Genomic DNA, 23,808 nt, shown 5'->3' on the forward strand with positions numbered 1-23,808 from the left:
TATGGTATTTGGGGCATGTACAATCTCTCAGAGGTTAAAAAAAAAAATGGGTGTCAACTCTCAGGCTCAGTAAACTAAATGGAAAAATTTGTAAATAAATCTATTAAATCAATAATATTATATGTATTTATTTGGAAATCAATTGGCCAAAAGAGAGTATCCATAAAAATTGAGTACTCTGTACTTTTCAGCCTTAACTATTTTTTCCTTGTAGTTTTCTATATAACTAATAAATGCTACCAATCAGTTTCATTTATAAAACTGGAGCACCTGTTATATGCCTTTATTGTACTGTGATTACAGTGCTTTGAATTAATTATATCATTTTAATAACCCTTTGGGTTAGAATGGATGGCATAATTATTCACCCCGTACAAGAGAGTCAAAGCGTAGGTTAATCATTAGTTTCATCGCATCACTGGCACGTATCTACAGGAAGTAAAGCACAAAGAGCTTAAATAACTTCTTCAAGGTCACATTTCTATTTAGTAGTAGAAAAATGTCAAACATCATTTCCAGAACATGAGAATATAACTAAATGGATAAATGATCAAAAAATCTTAAAACAGTCCTAAAGTCTAATATCCCTGACAATGGCCTAAATATTCTTTATGCTATTGGTAACTATATTAGAAAAATTTCACAATATTATTCATGTAGTTTTATTATTATTATTATTTTTTTCAGGCAGCAATGGCTAAGAGATCTGTAGAGCTGAAAAATCATAGAATATTAACTTACACTTTTCTTTAGATTTCTGAATCTTAGGGACTGATCCACTTTTCAAGTGTCACATACAATATTTTATATATATTGCTTTCTTCCTACTTTCAGTGTTTTCCCTCTTTTTTCAAAAAACCATTTTAATTGACCAACTTGACCAGCCAACCTAATCAGCATGGTTATTTATTAGGAGCCCAAATTATCACGTCCTTGAAACACACTATATACGAAGAAGGAGTAGCTCCTCAGCAGGGTGGCTGAGCACCTGTTCAGCATCTCTGCATCCCAGAAGCACATGCTCTAAACAATGGTGCTTCCAAACAATTAACACGAGAACATTTTTCCAGAGCTAAGTGGAAAGAACCACCACTTAGTCTAAAAATGCCACAGAAAAGGGAATTATAAGTGGTTCTATTCAGTTCCTCTTTTTAAGGAATCATGTATTTATGTGAATCTCACATTTCATGGAAATAAGAACGCTAAAAAGTCTCTCTTAAAATAGACTTGCACTTTAGAAAAAGAAATTTATCCAGTAGGTTCAGGAAAATTGATAGAATTTTGCACTATATATATCTTTAATCTCATTCTCAGTCTCTTTTCTATTTTTATGAAATATTCATGAATTATATTCACTATGTGGAAGCCATCAACTGCACTTAGAATTTGCAGGCATACATAACAATGTACATGGCATATTTTATTTCCTTTATTCTCTGACAAGCTATTATGAACATTCCTTTCTGTACTCTAGATCCTTATTATGGAAGTTAATGTCACTTGAAAGTTAGTTTAGAAAATAAATAAAAATGAAGTAAGACATATCATGAAACTAACTAATGGTGATATACTGAAAATTATATGATTGATGAAGTATATTAAATCTTCTGTTTACAGTCTTTTAAAGGACTGCTAATAATTAACTGAAATTTAAACTGTACTGACAAGCACAGATAAGAAATTACAATTAGATTAATCACAACACTTCTTACCTCAATTCTGAGAAGGGATATTTTTATTCCCCTCCTTAATATTAGATTGAACAGAATATTGTAGCATTGGTATATTTCAATTTCACTTTTATTTATTGGGTTGTAAATGTATTATATTCTGTTTCTTTTATATTAATACATGATATTTTTCATAAAGCTTCAGCATATATGTATGATTTTTTTAATTTTGGTATAACAGTAATATACTGTTATGATGAAACATGGCATAAGATGGATTATCACACCAGTTATTATAAAAAGTGGCAACTTTTATCACATGAAATATTTTGTGAAAGGATGTGATTAAGGCACTTGATTGTCCTAAGAGTTTTAACTAGCAAAAAGCTCTAAGTTTGCTTGAGAAATAAAGATGTAGTACTCAAGAAAGAAACTAAAATTACTTTAGTTTTGACTTTCTTTAATGTATTCAGTAAGTATTTTCCTACAACACCCAATCTAGTTAACATAAAATAAAAAAAATTGTTAACAGCATATTTACTTCTCTTAACATGACTATTTTTTACAGACTTATAATGAGCATTCCAAGCCTAGTAGGCAAATAATGAATGGTGGTAAATCCAAAAGTGACTCTTCTACAATTTAAATTATGCTTTAAGGGGGGGGGGATATGCTTCTAAAAACCATAATCATTATGAACTATAAAATGTTATTCCCTATTTACTAATTTTGTTTCCTTTGCTCACTTTATTTTCATATTGGCATGTAAAATTTTTGTCACTAATAGATGAGTCAGTGTTGATTTATTTGAGCACATGTATATTGAGACCCTCCGGAAAAAAGATATTGATACTTGGTACAGTCATAAAAAATACAGTGACTTTTTTTTTCTTTCTGAAATCTACAATTGTGAAATAGTATGATCTCTACAAGTTTCTGCAAGCAATTAATATTAAAAGTAGCATGTATAAAATAAAGGCATGTATAAGTAAGAAGTTATGTTGTCCCTTTGTCACATGGAAAATTTTCCTGGTTGAGCAGGATTATTGTTGAACTTGGGAACTGATAACTTTTCCCACGTCCCTGAAACATTCACATAATCAAAAAATATATTTAATACAATTCATCAAATACATGTTATCATTTTGTTAAAGGTAGTTACTCAAAAAAGTAAGGAGTTTAAAGTTAAATCATTGAAAGAGGTACCTGGTTAGTACTTAAAAAATATTTCCACGGCAAAGGGGAGAAAAAAAATATTCCCTTAATTAATCTCTGGTTGCTGAAAGGTTGGCACAGATATCTTCTTCTGTGTTGAAGGTTTAAATATCTATCACAGCATTTCATACATTTAAACTTGAATTGAAAAGCTTTACTTGTCTCCAAAAGAAAAATAGTCACATATTACTTACATAGTAATTACAGGCTATGCAGCTGCCCTACAAAGATTTAATATAAATGTGTTAAGCCTTAACCACTACACAAACCTTATTTAAATCACATTAAATATTATGCCAAAGAGATGTCATCCTCCACACCACTCCCTACAATTGCTTACACAAGAACAATGGCCATCGCCCTAGTCTGAGACCTAAATAATGTAATAGATTCAATTTTGTCGATTTAGGCTAAGGTTGGTGAAAAGTCATTACGGTTTTTCCTCATCAAGAAAAGAGGTCTCTTTTCCCTTCATTATGCATAAGTGAAGCTTATGCTAATGTATCCAAATCTAAGAACAAATAAGCTTCTTTGAAATACTATTTAAAAATTGAGAATTCAAGAAAAACTATGTCTTTTATCATGATAAAAATACAACCTCAATTTCTATATTTCACTGATCCGTGCTTTATGCCTTTCAATTATACAATTTAAAGCTTATACAGCATTTCCATTTGCTTAATACTTTAAAAATATTTAACTGGTCACACAAAGTACTATAGTACTATCACACCGGTAACAAAAGAATCAAAAGGTCGAACAAATGAAATGTTTTAAGGGAAGTTAGTAGAGGTATGACTTCTCAAAGTTTCAATGCTATTTATAGAGGCCTATATATAGAGGCCTATATATTCTAGACATGTAGTTTTAATACTGTTTTTTCACTTGTTTGTAATTGACCTTTATAGCAAATGAACTTGGCAAGATTTGGAGAATACTGTAGTGACTGAAGTTGTCAGGGTTTTTTAACGTATTTTATTTTACTTTTTAAATTTTATTTTATTAGTTTCAAATATAAAGTACATTGGTTAGACACTTATATAGCTTGTAGAAAGATCCCCTAATTGCTCTTTCTCTCCACCTAGTCATTACATTAATGCTAATTGAATTCCCTATATCATGCACCCCATCTATCATCTACTGATTTGTACTTCTTTAAATCTTCACCCCATTTTCCCAGCCTCCCAATCCCCTTCCTCTCTGGTTGTCACCAGATTGTCCTCTATATTTGTGAATCTGTTTTTTATTAGTTTGTTCTTTAAGTGAAATCATATTTATCTTCCTCTGTCTGACTTATTTCACTCAGCATAATAAACTCTAGTTCTTTCTATGTCATTGCAAATGGTAGGATTTCATTTTTTTAATGTCTGAATAATATTCCATTGCATATATGAGCATTTAGGTTACTCCAGACCTTAAAAGCTATATTCAGCAGCTTTTTGTTAGTGATGCTCTGGACAATAAAGGAAGGCAGACAGTATCTAGTGTGTACTGAGGCATCATGGCAACAGAGCAGTAGTTGAAGGAGGCAATTGGAATGGGTAATAAAGAATTGAGCAATGATAGAATGGAAGACCTACAAAGATCCATGAAAAAGAAAGCACCTCAGGAATCCTTTATATTTGGGGATTATAGATGGAGTGGAGGAGAATTAGAAGTTTATGGGAAAAATTCAATAAAAATGTGACATCAAAATCCTGGAGGACTTTAGTATACAAAACAACAGATATATGGCTTGCGATTGTAAAACTCCTATGTGTGAAAATAATACACTAAAATGTAAGAGTGTTTGGTGGAGCAACGGGGGATGTTGTCTTCTTTTCTAATTATTCCATGGTTATCTAACAATTTTTCGCTTATATGATGTTCTTACCTTCCTCTTGGCAAGTCTGCATCATCCTTTTTCCACCGCACAGTTGGTTGAGGATCACCCTGGACTTGACAACGAAATTCTACAGATTCTTCCTCCAGTACCACCTGGTTAATTGGCCTCCTGAGAAATGTGGGTCGTTCTTAGGGGAGGAAAAAAAAGATAAAATGAAATAAATTTGTGCATGCTTTAAGTACATTATGGAAAATAATGTGTTTGTTTTTTTTTTTTTTTTTTGGTACATATGTACTTAAGTCTCTCTCAACTATGTCTTGATAAGGCCTTATAAATCCAACATAATCAAATAAAATGAAACATCTGGGAACATAGAAATAGCTATGGTTTGTTTGTAAAACCATAGAACATTTTGGAAAAAATATTAAATTTATTCTTCAGTGAATTCCTGAGTCAAATCATGTAGATCCTATCATTAAAAAATCCAAATGCAAACTTCCAGAGAAATAAGGAAAAAGATAAAAATGATTACTTTAATCTATTACAATGGCTTAAAGTGGAAAAAACTAAAAGTTGAAACTAATAGAAAAAATCAAAAAGGAAACAAATACTATAAAAAAATTAAAAATCCATAAATTTTTAGAGAAAACAACAAAAAATTATGCTCTTACCTATCAGCGTTATATAAAATTCTCCACTTAAGATATCACTTAACAAGAAACCAATATCTCCATGAATGTTTCACTTCAAGTATGAAAGCTATCTACCTGATTTTTTCTTTTATTAAATAAAAAAAGCTGTCAATCTGATTCTTTTCTTAAATAAAAAGCACTGTCATTATTAATTATTGTAAACTACTTATTGTCATACATAATTTTCTAAGGCTAGTTTCAATTATCTTTTCCTAAGTGTTCCAGATATTCGTCCTTTTTTTCTTTACTTAATTTTTACATTTATTTATTTCTCTAACATTCTATTTTAATGTTTCCATACTTTGATCCCTTGTTAATTTGTACATCACACTATTAACCTGCATCCTAGTACTCCTCTATATAAAGCTAGGAAAAAATAATAACTTTCCATAAGTATCTAATCATGTAAGAGAAATATAAAACAAAAAGTAGTTTTACATATCTCTAAATACTTTAGTTCCTTGTCTACTTTCTTCTTTTTTTGATAAGTGTCTGATACAATAAAATTATCATTTAAATTTTTATAAGCACATGTTTCCAAAGCATAGGCTAGTACAAAATGCTGCTACTTATTCAACTAAAAAGAGAAGTGAGGGAAAAGAAATATGAAATCCATAGGGAGTTGACACAATTTATCTGGCCATATGGTCATATTTAGTCACTTAGACTTTAGTTTCAAACCCAATTTAAATATGTGAATATAATGGCACAAGAACTGAAACATATTTAACAAGAAACCTTTAAAGAAAATAAATCACTTCAAATAACATATGTTGAGCATAGAATGGAAGTATATGATTTTATTGACTAAAGATCCATATTTATAAAACAAATGTGTGAATTACAAAAGCCATATTTTATTGCAATGAAGTCAACCAACACTGATATTGAGAAGGAAGACAACTGTGTCTCTCCACGGTGAAGTTGACAGTAGGAATTAAAATTTTCTTTAAGACACAGATCTACATATGCTCAAATATCTGTACTTTGAAACCCCAAAATCCAAAGCCATAAAACAAGACTAATAGGATTTTTTTTTTAATGCAGAATTTAGAAATAATCCAAAAAAACTTAGGAAACAAAGATTGCTTTAAATATTTTAAGTAGTAGAATCAATTAACAGCTAAGTATGCCCCCTCTCCAATGGAAATAAAACAAATGTTGGATGAAAGGATTTTGTTCCTTTTGAACTATGGACACTATGTGCACCAAACAGTTATTTTCATGCCGGCATAGTTGATACTGAGGTATTGTTTCTGGCAGTAAATAGGCAATAGGATCAGCATCTCCTTATAAGTGCTTGGAATGTTAATAGCAAAAATGAATCATTAGAATAGAATGCAGGATTGACTTTTTCTTTGCCATCGCTTGGGGAATTCATTCAATTCATCTAAAAGCTGTGACGATCCAATGTTCAAAACAGAGCTAAGGTACTATTGATATTCTTGAGAATAAGAAATGATCTATCAGGAGACTCTTTCTGGTCCAGCTGATTTTAATGGGGATATTGTACTATAACCTGGCATATGGATGAGCAATCTGAGAGAAGTCTTTTCCTCATCCACTCATTCATTCATCACGTGTTAATACAACTTCTATGCATGGGTTCAAGCTTGGTAGCTGATGAACAGACAGAAGCTTGGTATCATGAAAAAAGTGGTAGGAGATGAAGCTAGTCAAGATCATGAAGTGTCTTGTAGGCCATGTCAAGAATTGTGAGTTCTGCACTGAAAGTGATAGAAAGCTGTTAAAAGGTTTTAAGTTAGGAAGCTACATTTTTAATAAGCATATGAAAATTTATGTTGACAAATCTGTGAAAGATAAATTAGCAGAGAAACATGAAACAGTGAATTAGGTCTAGCAGTTATTGTAAGAAATCATTTCAGCTTAGACTGACCCAGCAGTTCAGGGGATATGGAAAAGGGGACAGAATGAAGAGATATCAGACCTGAATGAATAATCAGAGGTGAAAAAAGAAAAGTCTAGAAAGACTTTCAAGTAACCATTTAGCAAACTGTAACAGATTAGCAGGTAAAGTATAGACATAGGGTTCCTGCACGCACGCATGCATGTGTGCATGTGTGTAGACATGTTAGATATGAGAAAAATGAACCCATTACGCTCAAGCCATTGTTACTCAAGTTTCTGTTACTTGAAGTCCAATGCATCTTAATTAATAAGATAAAAAAGACTAATTATAGAGAGAAAAAATAAATATGATCATCTCTGTATATATAGAGAAAAACACTTGGATTAAAAAATCTAAATAAAGAAGGAATGAAAAGAAACTTCTTAAGCGTGATAAAGATTTTTTATCAGAAATTAAATGCAAAAATTATAAAAGTAGTATATGAAAGTCATGCCTATTAAAATGAGGAACAAGATGTACATGCCAACATTAATAATAAGAAAAGGAAAAAAAGTGTGTGTATCAGAGAACTAGAATAACCATTGCTTATAGACACAGTAATACAACATAGAATAATAACTGCTATGCAACAAAAAATAAGAACTACATAAGATCATAATAGCAATGCTGGCAGTCTTAGAAAATGGGCGATGTTAGGATAAATTGTGATTGGTAAGTCATTGTAATGTTAAGGCTATCTATCTCTCTATCTATCATCTATCTATCTATCTATCATCTATCTATCTATCTATCTATCTATCTATCTATCTATCTATCTATCTATCTATCTATTATCTATCTATCTATCTATCCACCTATCTACCTATCATCTATCATCTATCTATCATCATCTATCTATCATCTATCATCTCTCTAACATGAAAAATTTTCATGGCGTGACATTGACTATAAAATAAATTACATAACAGTATGTAAGACTAGTTAAAACACAGACAAATATTTTCAAGAACAGTTTTGATATGTTTCCTTCAACATCCGACCAGTCATAAAATTACGACATATGAGTGTAATTAATATGAGCAAACTTCACATAGACTTGTCACAAAACTAAAGTTGTCTCTTCATCTAAGGAACACCATCAGGCTCCTTGAGAGTTTTTTAGGTATCATACATGTTCTAAGCTCCACTATTTTATATGGAGACACATGGAAGCACCTAATTTATAATTTCAAGAAGAAGCAAGATATAGGATCCCCTGCTGCTGTTCTGATGAACTCAGCAGGAGTGGAGAACTTCACAATGAACCTTCTCTATTCCCTTCTGCCCTCAAGCAGAGTCTAGTTGCCTAGCAACTAGATAACTACAGGAGTGTATGCAGTATAGAATTTTTGGAAGCCTAACATTGGTGTAAAATGTAATTCAATTGATTAAAAAAGAGAACAGTGCAAAGAATAACCAAGATAAAAGTCATTTACATATGCATGGGGCACATCAGGATGGGTTTTATACCTGAGTATCTTAGAATGTGCCTTCCAACAAAATAACATTGACATTTACTACTGCATTGAACTTTGGTCACAACTTTTAAAGTACTAGTCTGAGAATTTCCACAGCACCCATTACAGCAATCATCTCTAAATCGTATGATACATTATTCAAACTGTTTTCTGCCAATTATACAAAGCTTACCTCTACTTTACAATTTTAACTGCCTACAAAAAAACTATATGCCAAAAACTAGATTTGTCTGTCATTTATTTAAATAAATTTTTTTTGTAAAAACTTTTTCAATTTCTTTGACCATTTTTTATTTTCAGAAAATCTGAGAATCAGAAACATGAATATTAAAGATTAAAGAAACTAAACAGGCATAAATATATTTTAAATGCTTTGCCTTTGCAGTGGCTACTATTATTAGCATAAATCAAACACAAAGCCATGTCTCTTTTAGACAGAAATTATAAAAATTACAAGGAAATGTCCTGGAGCTAATTACTTTGTGTCAAAATCACCTACAAAGAAATGTAAAGTTAGTAGAATTAGAAAGTTAAGTTGATAAAAGAATCATCCAGTAAACTAATAAGTGATCTCATTTAATACCCATTAATGCCCCATGGAGTTTGTATCCCAAGAAGCTTTGCACAATTAAAATTATAAAAATTATATGAAACATCTTGAACTACTGAATAATGGACAATTTTAAGACATGTCAAAATAAGATCACTGATGTTTCCATGTTATCACCTTATGTCAGATTGTTTATTGAAAAACTAGGTGAGAAATCTCAAGGGCTGTTCTCTAACTGCTCATCAATTAGATTAGAGTTCCTCTGAATGGCCTGATCCCTAATTATGTAGCCGTGGAGTGATCAAAAGGCAATGTCTTTGCCAATGCAATTAACATTTTTTTTTATGTGAGATTAACTGGATTTGAATCACCTGCATAACTTGCTTACAAGGTTAATCTCTCTTGAGACAGTAGTGTTGTTTGGCAGTGTGGTACTATGTAAAGTACAGCTCTCAAGTAGTCAGAACAATTTAGTTCCAAGTTGGTATTCTGGAAAATTCAACTTTATATGTGGCTGTTATAAAATCAAATGCTGTTTCATTGTAGTTATGTCAATAATAGAAAGTAAAATATTCAGTTTAATATAAAATATGATAAATCTAAAATATGGTTGCATGATATCTCTTAAGTTTCTTATTTACATGCTACCATGAAGGCAATTTAGTGCCCAGGGAATAAATTTCTCGTTTCAACTGTGTAGTCACTGACTATAGCCATAAAATTCCCAACAGCTGTAGCATGACAGCTACACTAGGACAATTTTAACAATTTTAAAATAAATTTTGCTTGTCATTATAAATGTAGTACTACGGCAATAATTACATAGGCAGAGTCCTTTAAGTCCTATAACACCAAAGCTACGTAATAAAAGGACATTAGAGCTAAACATTGCTTGTAAAGCTTATCTTAGCTTCAGCTGACCCTAAAGGACCTGCCACTCTGTAGTCTGTTAAATTGCAAAGTTAGATGGCTAGCCACGGTGTGTCCTTTTATTTAAATGGGATTATATGAAGGGACATAAATTATAATAGCCATTGAATGTGAAATATTGGACAAATTGAAAAAGATCAGTCTATCTGAATGTGTGATTAACTAAGTCTCTGACACATTAATTTCTTTCCCTTCAAGAATTTTTTTTTTTTTTTTTTTTGGTCTCAGAGAAATCATCCTGTGAGGTAAATATAAATATAGGTAAATGTTCTTAGAGGGAAAAAAACATGCCTTTTTCACCATGTTTTAGAGGCAAAGTTTTATGTAAGTGCTGATAATATGATATGAGAGTACCAGTGAGAGCAAGGAACCTGTTTATTCATCACACTACACTTAAACAGGGCTTGACACATAATATATGCTCAAGAGATATGACTAGAAAATATTTTGTTGTTTTAAAGTTTGCAGGTAAATATTGTTTTAAAAAAACTATGTTGGTCCCACCAATCATCTTAATTTTAATAACATGTGATGTTTTGAATTTTTGCATGAAGGCTACAGATTATCAATAAAACTCAGATATTTCCCAAGATTTGGTTCTGAGACATCTTCCCTTATCTCTTTTTCTCTGAGTATTTCAACTACACTCAGGCCACCAACTATTATTATTAATCCAATAACTGAAGATCAACATCACCAGGCCCAACCTCGGTCCTCATCCCCAACAAAAAGGCTAATTCCAATCTGATTATTCTACCACAGAAGCCATCAGTTGATATAGTTCCCAGTAGTCTTTTTAATGAACAGCAATTAAATATAAATAAACAATTACTCACTTGACATTTGAAGAAAGCCTCTAGTGTTAAAGAATGATGTAGGGAAGCGGGGTGGAATTCTCAGAAGAAATAAAAGCAGGAAAGTATCACAAGTATATTTTATTTTTTAAAAAAGTAAACAGTTATTAAAATCCTGAGATACATGAGAAATTAAAACATCCGTGAAATGGAAATAGGATGAGGTAAATAAGGAATAATTAGAGAAAAGAAAGACCTAAAAGGTTTAACATCTAATGAATGAATTTATGTTTGACAAAGAAATAAATTTAAAAAAAATGGGAGAATATTTCATTGAATTATTTGGATAAAGAGTTTTTAGATTGAGATTACTAAGTGTCTAACTAACCAGTAAAAGAAAAAAAAAAAAAAAAAGGTGCCAAAACAAGGCATAGTATTGAAATAGTTTAGAATACTGAGATGAAGAGACAATATTAAAAGTTTGGAAAGAGAAAAAAGAAAAATTGATCACATAGGGGTCAGTACATAGTTGTCTCAATAGCAATAGCAAAAGCTAAATATTGTTGGAGTGGCAATTTTAATATTCTGGCAAAAAAAATACAAGAAGCTAAAATATCAATTAAGTTTTGGGTAAAATAAAGGCATTATGGTCTGGAAGAACTCTAGGCTCCAGTCAGGCAGAAAGCAAGAGAAAAACACTATTCTGAATATACAAGTTAACCAACAAAAACATACAGGATGCAGGAAACAGAAAACTCAGCATAAGAGAAAAGGGAAGATAAATATCAGGATGAAGTTTTTGGAGTAGACCTAAACAAGATCCAGCCTAGTAGGATTAGGCAGGCAGTCTGAGGTCTCCGGAAGGCTGTAGCGAGAGTGGACTTAATAGCTAAACAGAATTTAAAGAATTTTAAACTTTCTGTTAGAGATTTCAAGAACTCACGATAGGTGTAGACAGACATAAGGGAAAGAAAAAAATGTGTTTATTATTAATTCAAAAGAAAATAAATGTAGTATCAGAAAAGAAATGCCATCATAACAGCATAACACTTAGTTCACAGGTAATATTTACATGGTTTAATAGCTCAAATTCCGAATATTAATATAACCAATGTTTCTGAAGTCAATATACTGGAAGGAGAAAAAGAAGGGAAAGTGTAGGTGAGAAGGTGGAGAATGGGTGTTAAGTGGGCCAAATCATCATCTTCCAAAATAGGAAGTCGAAATAATGCATAAAACTGCAGAAGAAGCACGTATTTAGAAATATGGATATAAATCCCAGAAGAAAAGGATAAAATAGGCTTATATTATGTTTAAAGATGAGGACTCTGTGTATGTGGGGCGGCGGGGGCGAAGCAAGGTGGTAGGGTGGGGCAAGATATTTTTCTATTTTATTGTAACTTCATATTTCTAATGTCTATTAGATATGTAACATATAAAATCTTCTTCATGTATTGCTTCAATAAATATTTAAAACCATTTCAAAAATATTCATGTTATTTTTGGTTATTTTTTAATACCACTTAAATATTAGATAACAGATATCCCAAAGCTAGTCATAATTAAAAACTTAACTATATAATTTAACTCTAATTTCTCTGTCTTCAGGATCTTGAGAATTTAATTTACATATATAAAGTGCTATCGAGTATTCATTATGAAGGCATCTAGACTCTCCCATAGATTTTAATGTCCATTTACACTATGATGAATGTTTATAATTTTTAGATTTGGTACCTCCCGCTTAACCAGGATGTTATTTTATGGTCAGTAAATATTTAAAAAAAGAACAAAAAAGAATAAATGATTCATGAAGTTTGGTATAGTAACATTTTGAATATTAAGTTACACTGGTCATGTCTTTGTCTAAAGGGCAGATTTTTCAAATATAAGTTGCAATTTTAAAACTAAAAAATGTCAAGAAACATGGCAAAATGAGAGACCTCCCCAAATTTCTCACCTTGAAACAACAATAAAACACCAAAACTGCACACCAGCATGTCTGAGAGTGGGATCTGCGCATAAGAACTACCACAAGTCAGAACCCCATGGGCAGTAGACTGGAAAAAACAAAGAAGCTGCCTCTCGCAGCTGGAGTTCTCTGTAGGAGGAAGGGATGGGAGAAGATGCAGCTAATTTCCTAAACATCCACGTGGCCAGTGGCAGGGGCCAGTTATCAGGGCAGAAAGCAGAGAAGTGGGAATAGCAGAGAAGTGGGGACAGCAGAGAAACGACAGTTGATTTTTACCCTCTGTGGTTGCAAAATGCAAGGCTGAGTCGCAGCCCTCATACCCCAACCCAGATATACCAAAATTGAGAAAATTCTTCAGTACGAGTCCTGCATTACAAGAAATACTGAAAGAGGTCAGCTCACCTAAAACAAAATTACCAAAAATAAATACATAATTAGGAGTAAAGTGACTATCAGGCAAATAGAAGCAGAGGAGTGCAATCTTTACTAAAAACGGGCATTATAAGCTTAAATAATAAGATAAGAATTGTTATAGCAAGATAGTAATGAACTTCTGCATACATAGGGACAAATTGAAACAACAATGACTGAAAAGGGGAGGAGGATTCAAAGGTCCAGATTCACAAAGGGGAATGGAGATGAGGCACTCACAGAAGAAAATGAATGACTGTTAGATATTTGTATGTATACATATACATAACTATCCTTTACATATTCCTAATTGTAACCACATGCCAAAGATTCAGAACTCAAATATAAAACATAAAACAAGAAGGACCAGAGAGAAAACCCACAAAATCCAACCAAAATAAAGAAAACAGAAACACAAGGACAAGGAAGAAATAGAAACACTGAGCTACCAGAAAGCAAAAGATAAAATGGCTATAAGAAGATCTCATATTTCAATAATCACCCTAAATGTAAATGGACTGAATTCACCAATAAAAAGGCACAGAGTTACAGATTGGACCAAAAAACAAAACCCAACCATATGCCGCCTCTAGGAGACACATTGCACTTCCAAAGACAAATATAGACTCAAAGTGAAAGAGTGGAAAATGATATTCCGAGCAAATGGCATTCAGAGAAAAGCGGGAGTAGACGTACTAATATTGGACGAAATAGACTTCAAAATAAAAAAAAGGTAAAGAAAGATACTGAAGGACACTTCATAATGATAAAGGGAATCATGCACCAAAAAGACATAACACTTATTAATACCTATGCTCCCAATCAGGGAGCCCTGAAATATGTAAAGCATTACTAACAGAACTAAAGGGAGAAACAGACCAAAACACTATCATAGTAGGAGACCTAAATACCCCACTGTCAGATATGGACAGATCATTCAAACAAAAAATCAATATGGAAATACACCCTTAAATGACACATGAGACCAACTGCACATAATTGACATTTACAGAGCCTTCTATCCCAAAACAACTGCTTATACATTCCATTCTTCTTTAGTGCATATAGAACATTCTCAAGGATTGACCACATACTGGTACAGAGATAGCCTCAACAAATATGAGAGGGTTGAAATCATAGCAACTATATTCTCTGATCATAATGTTTTGAAACTAGAGATCAACTATAAAAGAAAGTGAGAAGAACCACAAATACATGGAGATTAAACAACATGCTACTGAAGAATAACTGAGCCTGAGAAGAAATAAAAAGAGAGAGCAAGAAATACATAGAAATGAATGATAATGATAGCATAGCATATACAAACTTTTGGGGCACAGCAAAAGCGGTCATAAAAAGTTCATATCGTTACAGGCCTATTTCCAAAAACAAGAATGAGCCTGAATAAACAACCTAATGCTTCATCTTACAAAACTAGAAAAGGAAGAACAAATGAAGTCTAAAGTCAGCAGAAGGAAAGAAATAATCAAAATTAGAGCAGAAATAAATGAAATTTAAAATAAAACAAAAAAACAAACAAAAACAATAGAAAAAATAAATGCAACAAAGAACTGGTTCTTTGAAAAGGTTAATAAAATTGACAAACCCTTGGCTAGGTGTACTAAAGAAAAAAGAGAAAGGACACAAATAAAAAAAATCAGGGATGAAAGTGTGTTAATTATGACAGACTGCTGAAATACAAAGGATCATATAAGAATACAGTGAAAAAGTATGTAACATCAAATTTAATAACCTAGAAAAAATAGTCTAGTACTTAGAAAAATACAACCTTCCTAGACTGAGTCAAGAAGGACTAAAAAATCTAAATAGTCTGTCTGATCAGCAGTATGGAAATTGAAACAATCATCAAAAATCTACCAAAAAGTAAAAGTACAGGACCAGATGGCTTTACCAGAGAATTTTACCAAACATTCAAAGAATTTAATACCTAATCTCCTCAAACCCTTTCAAATAATCAAAGAGGAGGCAGTACTTCCCAATTCATTTTACGAGGCCAATATTACACTGATACCAAAACATAGTAAAGATAATACAAAAAAAGAAAATTACAGACCAATCTCTCTCATGAACACAGATGCATAACTCTTAAATATGATACTAGTGAACCAAATACAGCAATATATTAAAATGATTATATATCACAATCAAGTGAACTTCATCCCAGGGACACAAGGATGGTTCAACATATGCAAATCAATTAATGTCATACACCACATAAACAAATTAAAAAATAAGAATCATACGATCATATCAATAGATGCAGAAAAAGCCTTTGAGAAGATACAGCACCCATTTATGATCAAAACACTTAACAAAATCAATATAGAAGGAAAGTACCTTAACATAATTAAGGCCATCTATGACAAACCCACAGTCGACATTATACGTAATGGTGAAAAAATTTTTAAAAATCCCTCTAAGATTGGGAATAAGGCAAGGCTGTCCACTATCGCCATTGCTATTCAATATCAAATTGGAAGTCCTAGCGAGTGCAATCAGACAAGAGAAAGATATAAAAGGCATCCAAATAGGAAAAATGATTCAAACTGTCACTATTTGCAGATGACATGATTCTCTATATAGAAAACTCTAAAGAGCCACAAGAACACTACTAGAAAAAATAAGCAAATACGGTAAAGTTTCTGGATACAAAGAATCAATGTTCAAAAATCTATAGCGTTCATATATTCTAATAACGAGTGTCAGAAGAAGAAGTAGAAAAATAATTCCTTTTGCAATTGCAACAAAAGAATAAAATACCTAGGAATAAATCTAACCAAACATGTGAAGGACCTATATAATGAAAACTATAAGATCTTATTAAAAAAAATAGAAGAAAATACAAAGAAATGGAAAGATACTCCATGTTCTTGGATTGGAAAAATCAACATAGTTAAAAGGACCTTATTACCTAAACCATTTTACAGATTTAATGCAATCCCTATCAAAATCTCATTGGCATTTTTTAAAGAAATAGGACAAAAAAATCATCAGATTTGTATGGAAGCACAAAAGACTCCGAATTGCCAAAGCCATACTGAGAAAAAGAACAAGGCTGGAGGCCTCGCTCTGCCCAAATTATACTACAAAGCGTCAATAATCAAAATGGCATGGTATTGTTAGAAAAACAGACACATAGACCAGTGGAACAGAATCAAGAGTCCAGAAGTAAACACATATTTATATGGGTAAATAATTTTTGACAAAAAAAACAAAAGCATACAGTGGAGAAAGGAAAATCTTTTCAATAAATGGTGCTTGGAAAACTGGAAAGCCACCTGCAAAAGAATGAAACTAGACTATATCCCCATACAACTAAATTAATTCAAAATGACTTAAAGACCTGAATATAAGACATGAAATAATAAAGTGCATAGAAAAAATGTAGGAACTAAACTCAAAGAGGATTTTATAAATTTGATCTCATAGGCAAGGGAAGTAAAAGCTAAAATAAATGAATGGGACTACATCAAACTAAAGAGCTTCTGCTCAGCAAAAGAAACCATCAGCAAGGTAAAGAGACAACCATCCAAATGGGAAAATATATTTGCAAGCAATGCCTCTGATAAGGGCCTAATATCCAAAATATACAAAGAACTCATACAACTCAATAACAACAACAAAACAACAACAACAATGACAACAATAACAAAAAGATCCAATCAAAAAATGGACAGAGGACCTAAACAGACACTTTACTGGATATATGTATCCAATCAAAAAATGGACATATCGGTTACATATATATATGTGTGTGTGTGTGTGTTTATACTGTGTTGTTCGCCTCCCATAGTTAGATTTTTTTCTGTCACCCCATATTTAACCCCCTTTGCTCCATCTACCTCTCTCCTCCCCACCACCCTCTGGGAACCACTAGTCTATTGTCCATGTCCAAGAGTCTCTGTTTGTTTGATCTGTTCATTTGTTGCTTTTAGGTTTATATCCCACATATAAGTGATAGCATGTGGTTTTCAACTTTTTGTCTTATTTCGCTTAGCATAACTGTCTCCAGGTCCATCCATGTTGTTGCAAAGGGCAATATTTCATCTCTTCTTATGTGAATGATATCCCATTGTGTATATGTACCACAGCTTCTTTATCCAATCATCTATCCTAGAAAACTTCGGTTGCTTCCATGTCCTGGCCACCGTGAATAATGCTGCTATGAATATTGGTGTGCGAATATTTTTTTGGATATGAGTTTTCAAGTCTTTGAGGTAAATATTCAGTAGAGGGATTCTTGGATCATATGGTAGATCAATCGTTAGTTTTTTGAGGAACCTCCATGCTGTTTTCCATAGTGGCTGTACCAATTTGCAGTCCCACCAGCAATGTATGAGCTTTCCTTTCTCTCTGCATCCTGTGCAACATTTATTAATAATTGTCCTGTTGATTATAGCTATTCTAACAGGTGTGAGATGGTATCTCATTGTAGTTTTGATTTGCATTTCCCTAATAGCTAGCGATATCGAGCATCATTTTATATATTTGTTTTGGCCATATATATATGACTTACTGTTAAAGTGTACAGCTGAAACTTACTGGATTTCATTAACCAATGTCACCATACGAATAAATAAATAAGTAAATTTAAATTAAAAAAATTAAAAAATAGAACTAAAAAATTCCTAAGTCCAAGACCACTTACTAAAAAATCAAAATGCTTGCAGATGATCATTGTATTGGCAAAGACTCTTTAGTTCTTTCATTGTTTTCCCTGCCATTTTAAGTAAATTATATTTTTGAATTATAATGAAATATTATCAGTTACTTTTCTGTATAACATATCTTAAAGATTGGGTTGCCAAGGACATTTAAAAACTTCTTGTAGCCAAATTTCTTAAAGTAGAATTGCTGCTTCATGAAAATAAAGTTCAGAGAGAAGAGAGATAAAAATATAACTAGTTTTACTTTTATAAACCTTAGATCAGAGATGATAATATCTAATAATGATGAAATATAAAGAGATTTATTAGAAAACGTTCTGGATGCAAGAGCACCAACGTAAAATCAAAGTACAGAAGAGGTTTCTCTCATGAAATATTTGTCACATCCTTGATTTAGATCATCACTACTGTTTTTAACTTTTGTTTCTGGTTTTGGATGCTGTTTTGTTTTTGTTTTTGTTTTTGTTTTTCTTAATCATTAATGGAATTTTAGATTTTCCCTCAACTTAACATTGTACTTTTAACCCCTTAGGTCAGTTCTGACTTGTTTACACCATCAGATAAACATTTCTCAGCTTCCTAAAAAGGAACTGCCTCTAGACAAATTTAATCTCTTTGGTTTATAGCTATTTTGAAAATAATTTAGAAGTTCCCCTGTAATTCCTGACATGTTTAGGAATGTTCTATATTTCTCGTCATGTCTTTAGGGAAAGTAAGGTAAATATTTCATAACACGATAACATTTTGGTAAGTCTAATTGCTTGAGTAATGAGATTAAATACTTTCAATTTCCTTCTGGATGTAGTATATACAGCTATAATGAAACACTTTCCTGTTCAAAGCTTGTAGTAGTTATGGAAAAATAGTGATGAGTATTTCGTTAAATAGAAAAGCTGTTCTCATGGGTTTTCAATGATAATGTTTAGTGACCACTAATTTTATATCTTACCAGGCAAAACTATTTCAGCGTACAGCACATTTTGGGGGTCTTACAGATGACTGCATAAAATTTAATGGCAAATTGATGCTTGTCAGAGCTCTGCAGGACAGAGATGTATGTGTATACTTGAACAATTTTATTTTTACTTCTCAATTCCTTTAATAAATTATGAGATTTCTCCTGGTTTTGTCATTTGGGACTTCGAGCTGCTTAGTAGCCACAGGGAGTATTCCAGAGATTCCTTGGTACTCAGAGTGCTTGAAAAGAGAGGCCTTCACCCTGGTACATATTCATAAAGTAGACCCTAAATGCTCTAAATGTAATGGAAATCATAGTATAGCTCTTTTTGCATCGTGGCACTCTTATTGCACCATGGGATTGCACTTCCCAAACGAGAGAAGTTTCTTTAGGGAGATATGCAGGATTTTGATGCTACCCTCAGGTGTGTTCTAGAATAATGACCAGAAATCAGATTTTATTGTTTATTTTACTGACACAATAAGTAATTTAAAAATCTTAATTTTTCCTTGTATGCTATAAAGAAAATCACATAATATCCACAATAGTGAAATCTTATGTATGTATATGTATATAAACATGTATAAAGGTGTACATGTTTACATGTGATATTATATCTACATATGGAGATTTGAATGGCACTTCAATGTCTTCTAAAGGAATATTCATTGTCTAGTATGTTTAGAATCCTTGTTTTTCTGAGTTTTCCATCATTTTATTTCTCCTTCAATTTCCACACCTGTTCTACAGAATTTTCTCTAATTTTGTTTAGTCAGCCATCTTTATTATCCTCAGTTTTTTCCTTCCTATTGATTTATCCACTATTTCTGTGATACAGATCTATCATGTTTTAGCTTATTAATTGAATTACTTCAACTAAAGAGTCCCTTGGTTCTTAAAGTTGAAGAAACATAAATATAGCAAAATAGTTTATGTATTTTTTCTAATTTTGATTACTTGTGTGAATATATACAGCAAGTTCATCTTTAAAACTGCAAATTACCTCAATTTGAAATGTTTAAAAGTAGAAAACAAATGAAATGTCTTTGCACTGCATTTTAATTAAAAAAAAAAATTATCCTATGTCTTGTACATAGTGTAGGTACTTGATAAACATACCACAGTGTAATGAGCAATAAACTTTAGATGAATATATCTCAAACAGACTTTGAAAAAAAGCAATTGTTTACATTCTGATAAAAGGTAGTCTTACAAATATTAGCTTACAAATATATGAATAAAGTAGGTGAATTAACATTTTATAAGTTTTACTTTTCTTCATATCAAAAATTTCTTCTTAAAGACAAAACCAGAACACAATTCTAGTCTGTCACTGTGCATTACAAGTCATAAGTAACTGTCCCTATATGGTCTGGTGATTAATATTAACAAAAACATATTTAAAAACAATGAACAAGTGGAGTTAAATAGTAATTTCTAATTTAAAAGAGAATTTTACCAAAGACAGTCAGCTCTGCTGGATCACTGTCTCTTTCCCCCACCATATTGGTGCCAACACAGGTATACATCCCTGCATCACTTTTCCTGGTGTTGGAGATCATCAGTTTTCCACCACGGATCTGTGAAAATAAAAAAAAATAAATAAAAAAAGAGAGAGAGAGAGAAGGGGGGAGGGAGAAAAAAAATGAAACAAAACAAAAAGAAAACAAAGAGAAAAGAAAAGAAATGAAAAAAAGGAAAAGAAAAAAAGAAAAGAAAATGTAAAGGAATGATCACTAATAAATAATTTTGAATATTTAAACACATTTTTTTTCTTAAAGGAATTAGCTGAATGTCTAAGACAAAACTCTCCCACTATTTTGGCATCTGCATATGTCTTGTCTTCTCTTAAATCCTCTTTCAATATAAGCCTCCAGTTTGCTTTCTAGATAATGCTTCTTTAAAATAGTCTTCACCTCTTGCCTGGTCTTATTTTGAGTCTTATTACTGTCCCCATTAAATTCCAATGGTTGGTCTTCACTATGAGATTTGGTTGGACAGATTGCTAGTAACATATGTCATGAAAAAGCACAAAATATCTGCTTTGGATAATATAACAAAATTCTCAGATCCCCTCTGAAGATTCTACAAATATTTATTGAGTACCTCTATGGGCTAGGCAGTTTTCTAGCACTTGAGATTCAGTAATAAAACAAGTAATAAAAATTTCTGTCTTTGGGGAGCTTAGATTTTAATTGTATTAATTGTCTTTTTCTTATCTTAATTGTATTTATGAGATAATTTTAGAAGTGTAGAGTATGTTGGATAAAAACAAATTAAATTCTTTAAATGATGATTAGGAGTTCATACAAATCATTGGCTTCTAATGTCTACTCCCTAAATTTCACATAAGGAGCATTTATTGACTGAATAAACAAATGTAATAATGTTAAAATGTCTGTTTGTTAAAGGGGGCATTAAAAGAGAATCAGATTCTCAGGAAGTGTACCATCAACATCAACTCATAGCTTTTTTTCTAATTTTTTTGTATTTACCTAATCCAATAATCTTACCTTCACAACGATTGAGTGTTCTTAAAGAGATATAAGAACATGCTGTTTTCCTTTGTTAATTTTTCAATTCATAGGCAAACGAAACTCACATAGGTATGGCCTCATCAGATATATTTCAGGTTCTAAAATGATTTGGCCTATGCAACTAAAAAAATGTTTCACCAGAAGAAAGGTGCTTGCACATTGGCACTTGTCACCTCTCGCTGCAGTCGAGAACCCTGAGGCCACCATACAAACCAGCCTGAGCTCGCCTGCTAGAATACTAGAGGCCATGAGGACAAGAATAAAGATGTTCAACTGAGAGTTAGTTGATTGCCAGACATGTTGGAAAGGCTATCCTAGATCATCCAACTCCCTTCACATCTTTAAACAAGCCACAGAAGCATGAGAAAGCCTAGAAAAGACCAGCCAAGTTGGCCCAGAGTGAAGAACTACCAACTTACCCACAGAATCAGTCTAAGTAAAATGGTTAATATAAGCCATCCTGAGGTGATTTGTTACAATGCAAAAGCTAAATAATACAAACATGAACTAGAAACCCTTGAACATTGATTTTTTTCTCCATCACCAGGAGCAAATTTTCATAAGTTTGGTACCCAAGCACAGGCCGTTGAGAACAAAATTCTTCTGGGCATTATAGAGCCTCAGAATTTCAATAGTTCAAGCCAGAATCACATAAATATAAACTGTAATCTCTTACATGGCCTATCTGGTTCTGTGTTACAATGAAATCATAATGTACACACAAGGAAAATCCTCATTTATTAGATATTTTTAAAGATAATTGATACCCATAGTATATGGACTTTTGATAGAATTGGCACTTGTTTTAGTTAAATGAGATATTATTTTAAATAAAATATATTCATTCTCAATTATTGTACTGAATATAAAAATAAATTAAACTAAGAATAATGTCAGAAGTTTTAGGCATTATCTATTATTTCAGTGGACTGGTTATCACAAACTTCACATAGAAATGTCGAGTAGATTCTCTGAAAAAAAAATAATTTTATGTTATTCTCTCTCTACCTTTATCATTTTCTGGGTGTTTTATTTTGAATATTAATAAACTAATAAACTTGATCATCAATATTCCTTGAAAACACAATTTTCCTACAAAAGCTAAATGGCAGAATCATCCATTTATTTTTACTTTGATCTTACCTGTATCTTTTAAACTTTTAAATAAGTTCATGCCTAAAATTTTTGTTATATATAATTAAATTGGAAAAACTAAAAAAGTGCTTAAAATATTTATCATCTCAAACTATTTTCTCTTATAATTTTGAAAATAGTGCAAAAAGAAATGTTCCATTTAGTATGGTTTATGACCATCACTTACATTTTAACACTTACATACTGCATGAGTAATAGATGCTCTGAAAATTCTAACAAGAGCTCAGACCTCAATATTTTACTGTAAAAATATATTTACATGTTCAGATTGGTGTAATTCTTAAACTATTATGTACAATTGATTTATATAATTTTGTCTCTTTGAGACTTCATTCCAAAGTTATTGTTTTTGGTTACCTTTTTTCAGTCCTTTCAATACAGTATAAATGGTAGTTAGCATTCAAATATAGTTCTATGATTGTATTAATGGTAAATAAAATAATAAAATATATCCATTCTAAGACTTGATATTCAATCTCTTTAGGCATTCTTTGAAATTTAACTCACACTTATTCTTTCTTCCTTGTCATCAACTCGAATTTTGTCTTTTTTCCAGTAGATTGTGGGTTCTGGGTGTCCTCGGGGAGGCTGGCACTCCAAGATTGCAGGCTCTCCAGCTGCCACTACTACATCTGTGGGATTTTGCCGGAAGTCATCTCGTAACACTGAAGAAAAACAATTGTAGTAACAGAAAATTCAGTGAGAGCCACTTTAGCTTTTTTTTTGCAAAAGGTAACTCAAGTCTTACTTACTTTATTCTAATAAAAATCATCAGGATATTTATGAAGAACATAGCCATGCCAATTTGAAGTACTCTAGAGCCAACCTAAATGCTCATCAACAGAGAAATGTCTGACTATATGATCATGCACCTTCACTATAAAATTTAATTTTATAAAATGAGATAAGTCTAAGGAAAATAAGGTGAGAAATTTTCATGATATAGCTTTGAGATTGAATACAAACTCAAGATACAAAACTTATGTAGTAACGTTTCTATTAAAATAGATCGTATTTTCTATGT

At 31.8% G+C, this 23,808-nt stretch overlaps 1 protein-coding gene across 5 annotated transcripts in view; it reads right to left on the minus strand.

Moving 5' to 3' along the window:
* Positions 1-23,808, minus strand: part of ROBO2 (roundabout guidance receptor 2) — a 562,940-nt gene that overhangs the window by 151,952 nt on the left and 387,180 nt on the right. For all 5 annotated transcript variants that reach the window (XM_023528483.1, XM_023528481.1, XM_023528482.1 and 2 more), the window contains exons 3-5: positions 23,292-23,449; positions 20,552-20,672; positions 4,759-4,897 (exon numbers count right to left, since the gene is read on the minus strand). In XM_023528483.1, coding sequence (XP_023384251.1) covers positions 4,759-4,897; positions 20,552-20,672; positions 23,292-23,449 — 418 coding nt within the window. The remainder of the gene's footprint in view (positions 1-4,758; positions 4,898-20,551; positions 20,673-23,291; positions 23,450-23,808) is intronic.

This window comes from Pteropus vampyrus, unplaced genomic scaffold (assembly GCF_000151845.1).
Source record: "Pteropus vampyrus isolate Shadow unplaced genomic scaffold, Pvam_2.0 Scaffold26, whole genome shotgun sequence".
In the NCBI taxonomy this organism is placed as follows: Eukaryota; Metazoa; Chordata; class Mammalia; order Chiroptera; family Pteropodidae; genus Pteropus; species Pteropus vampyrus.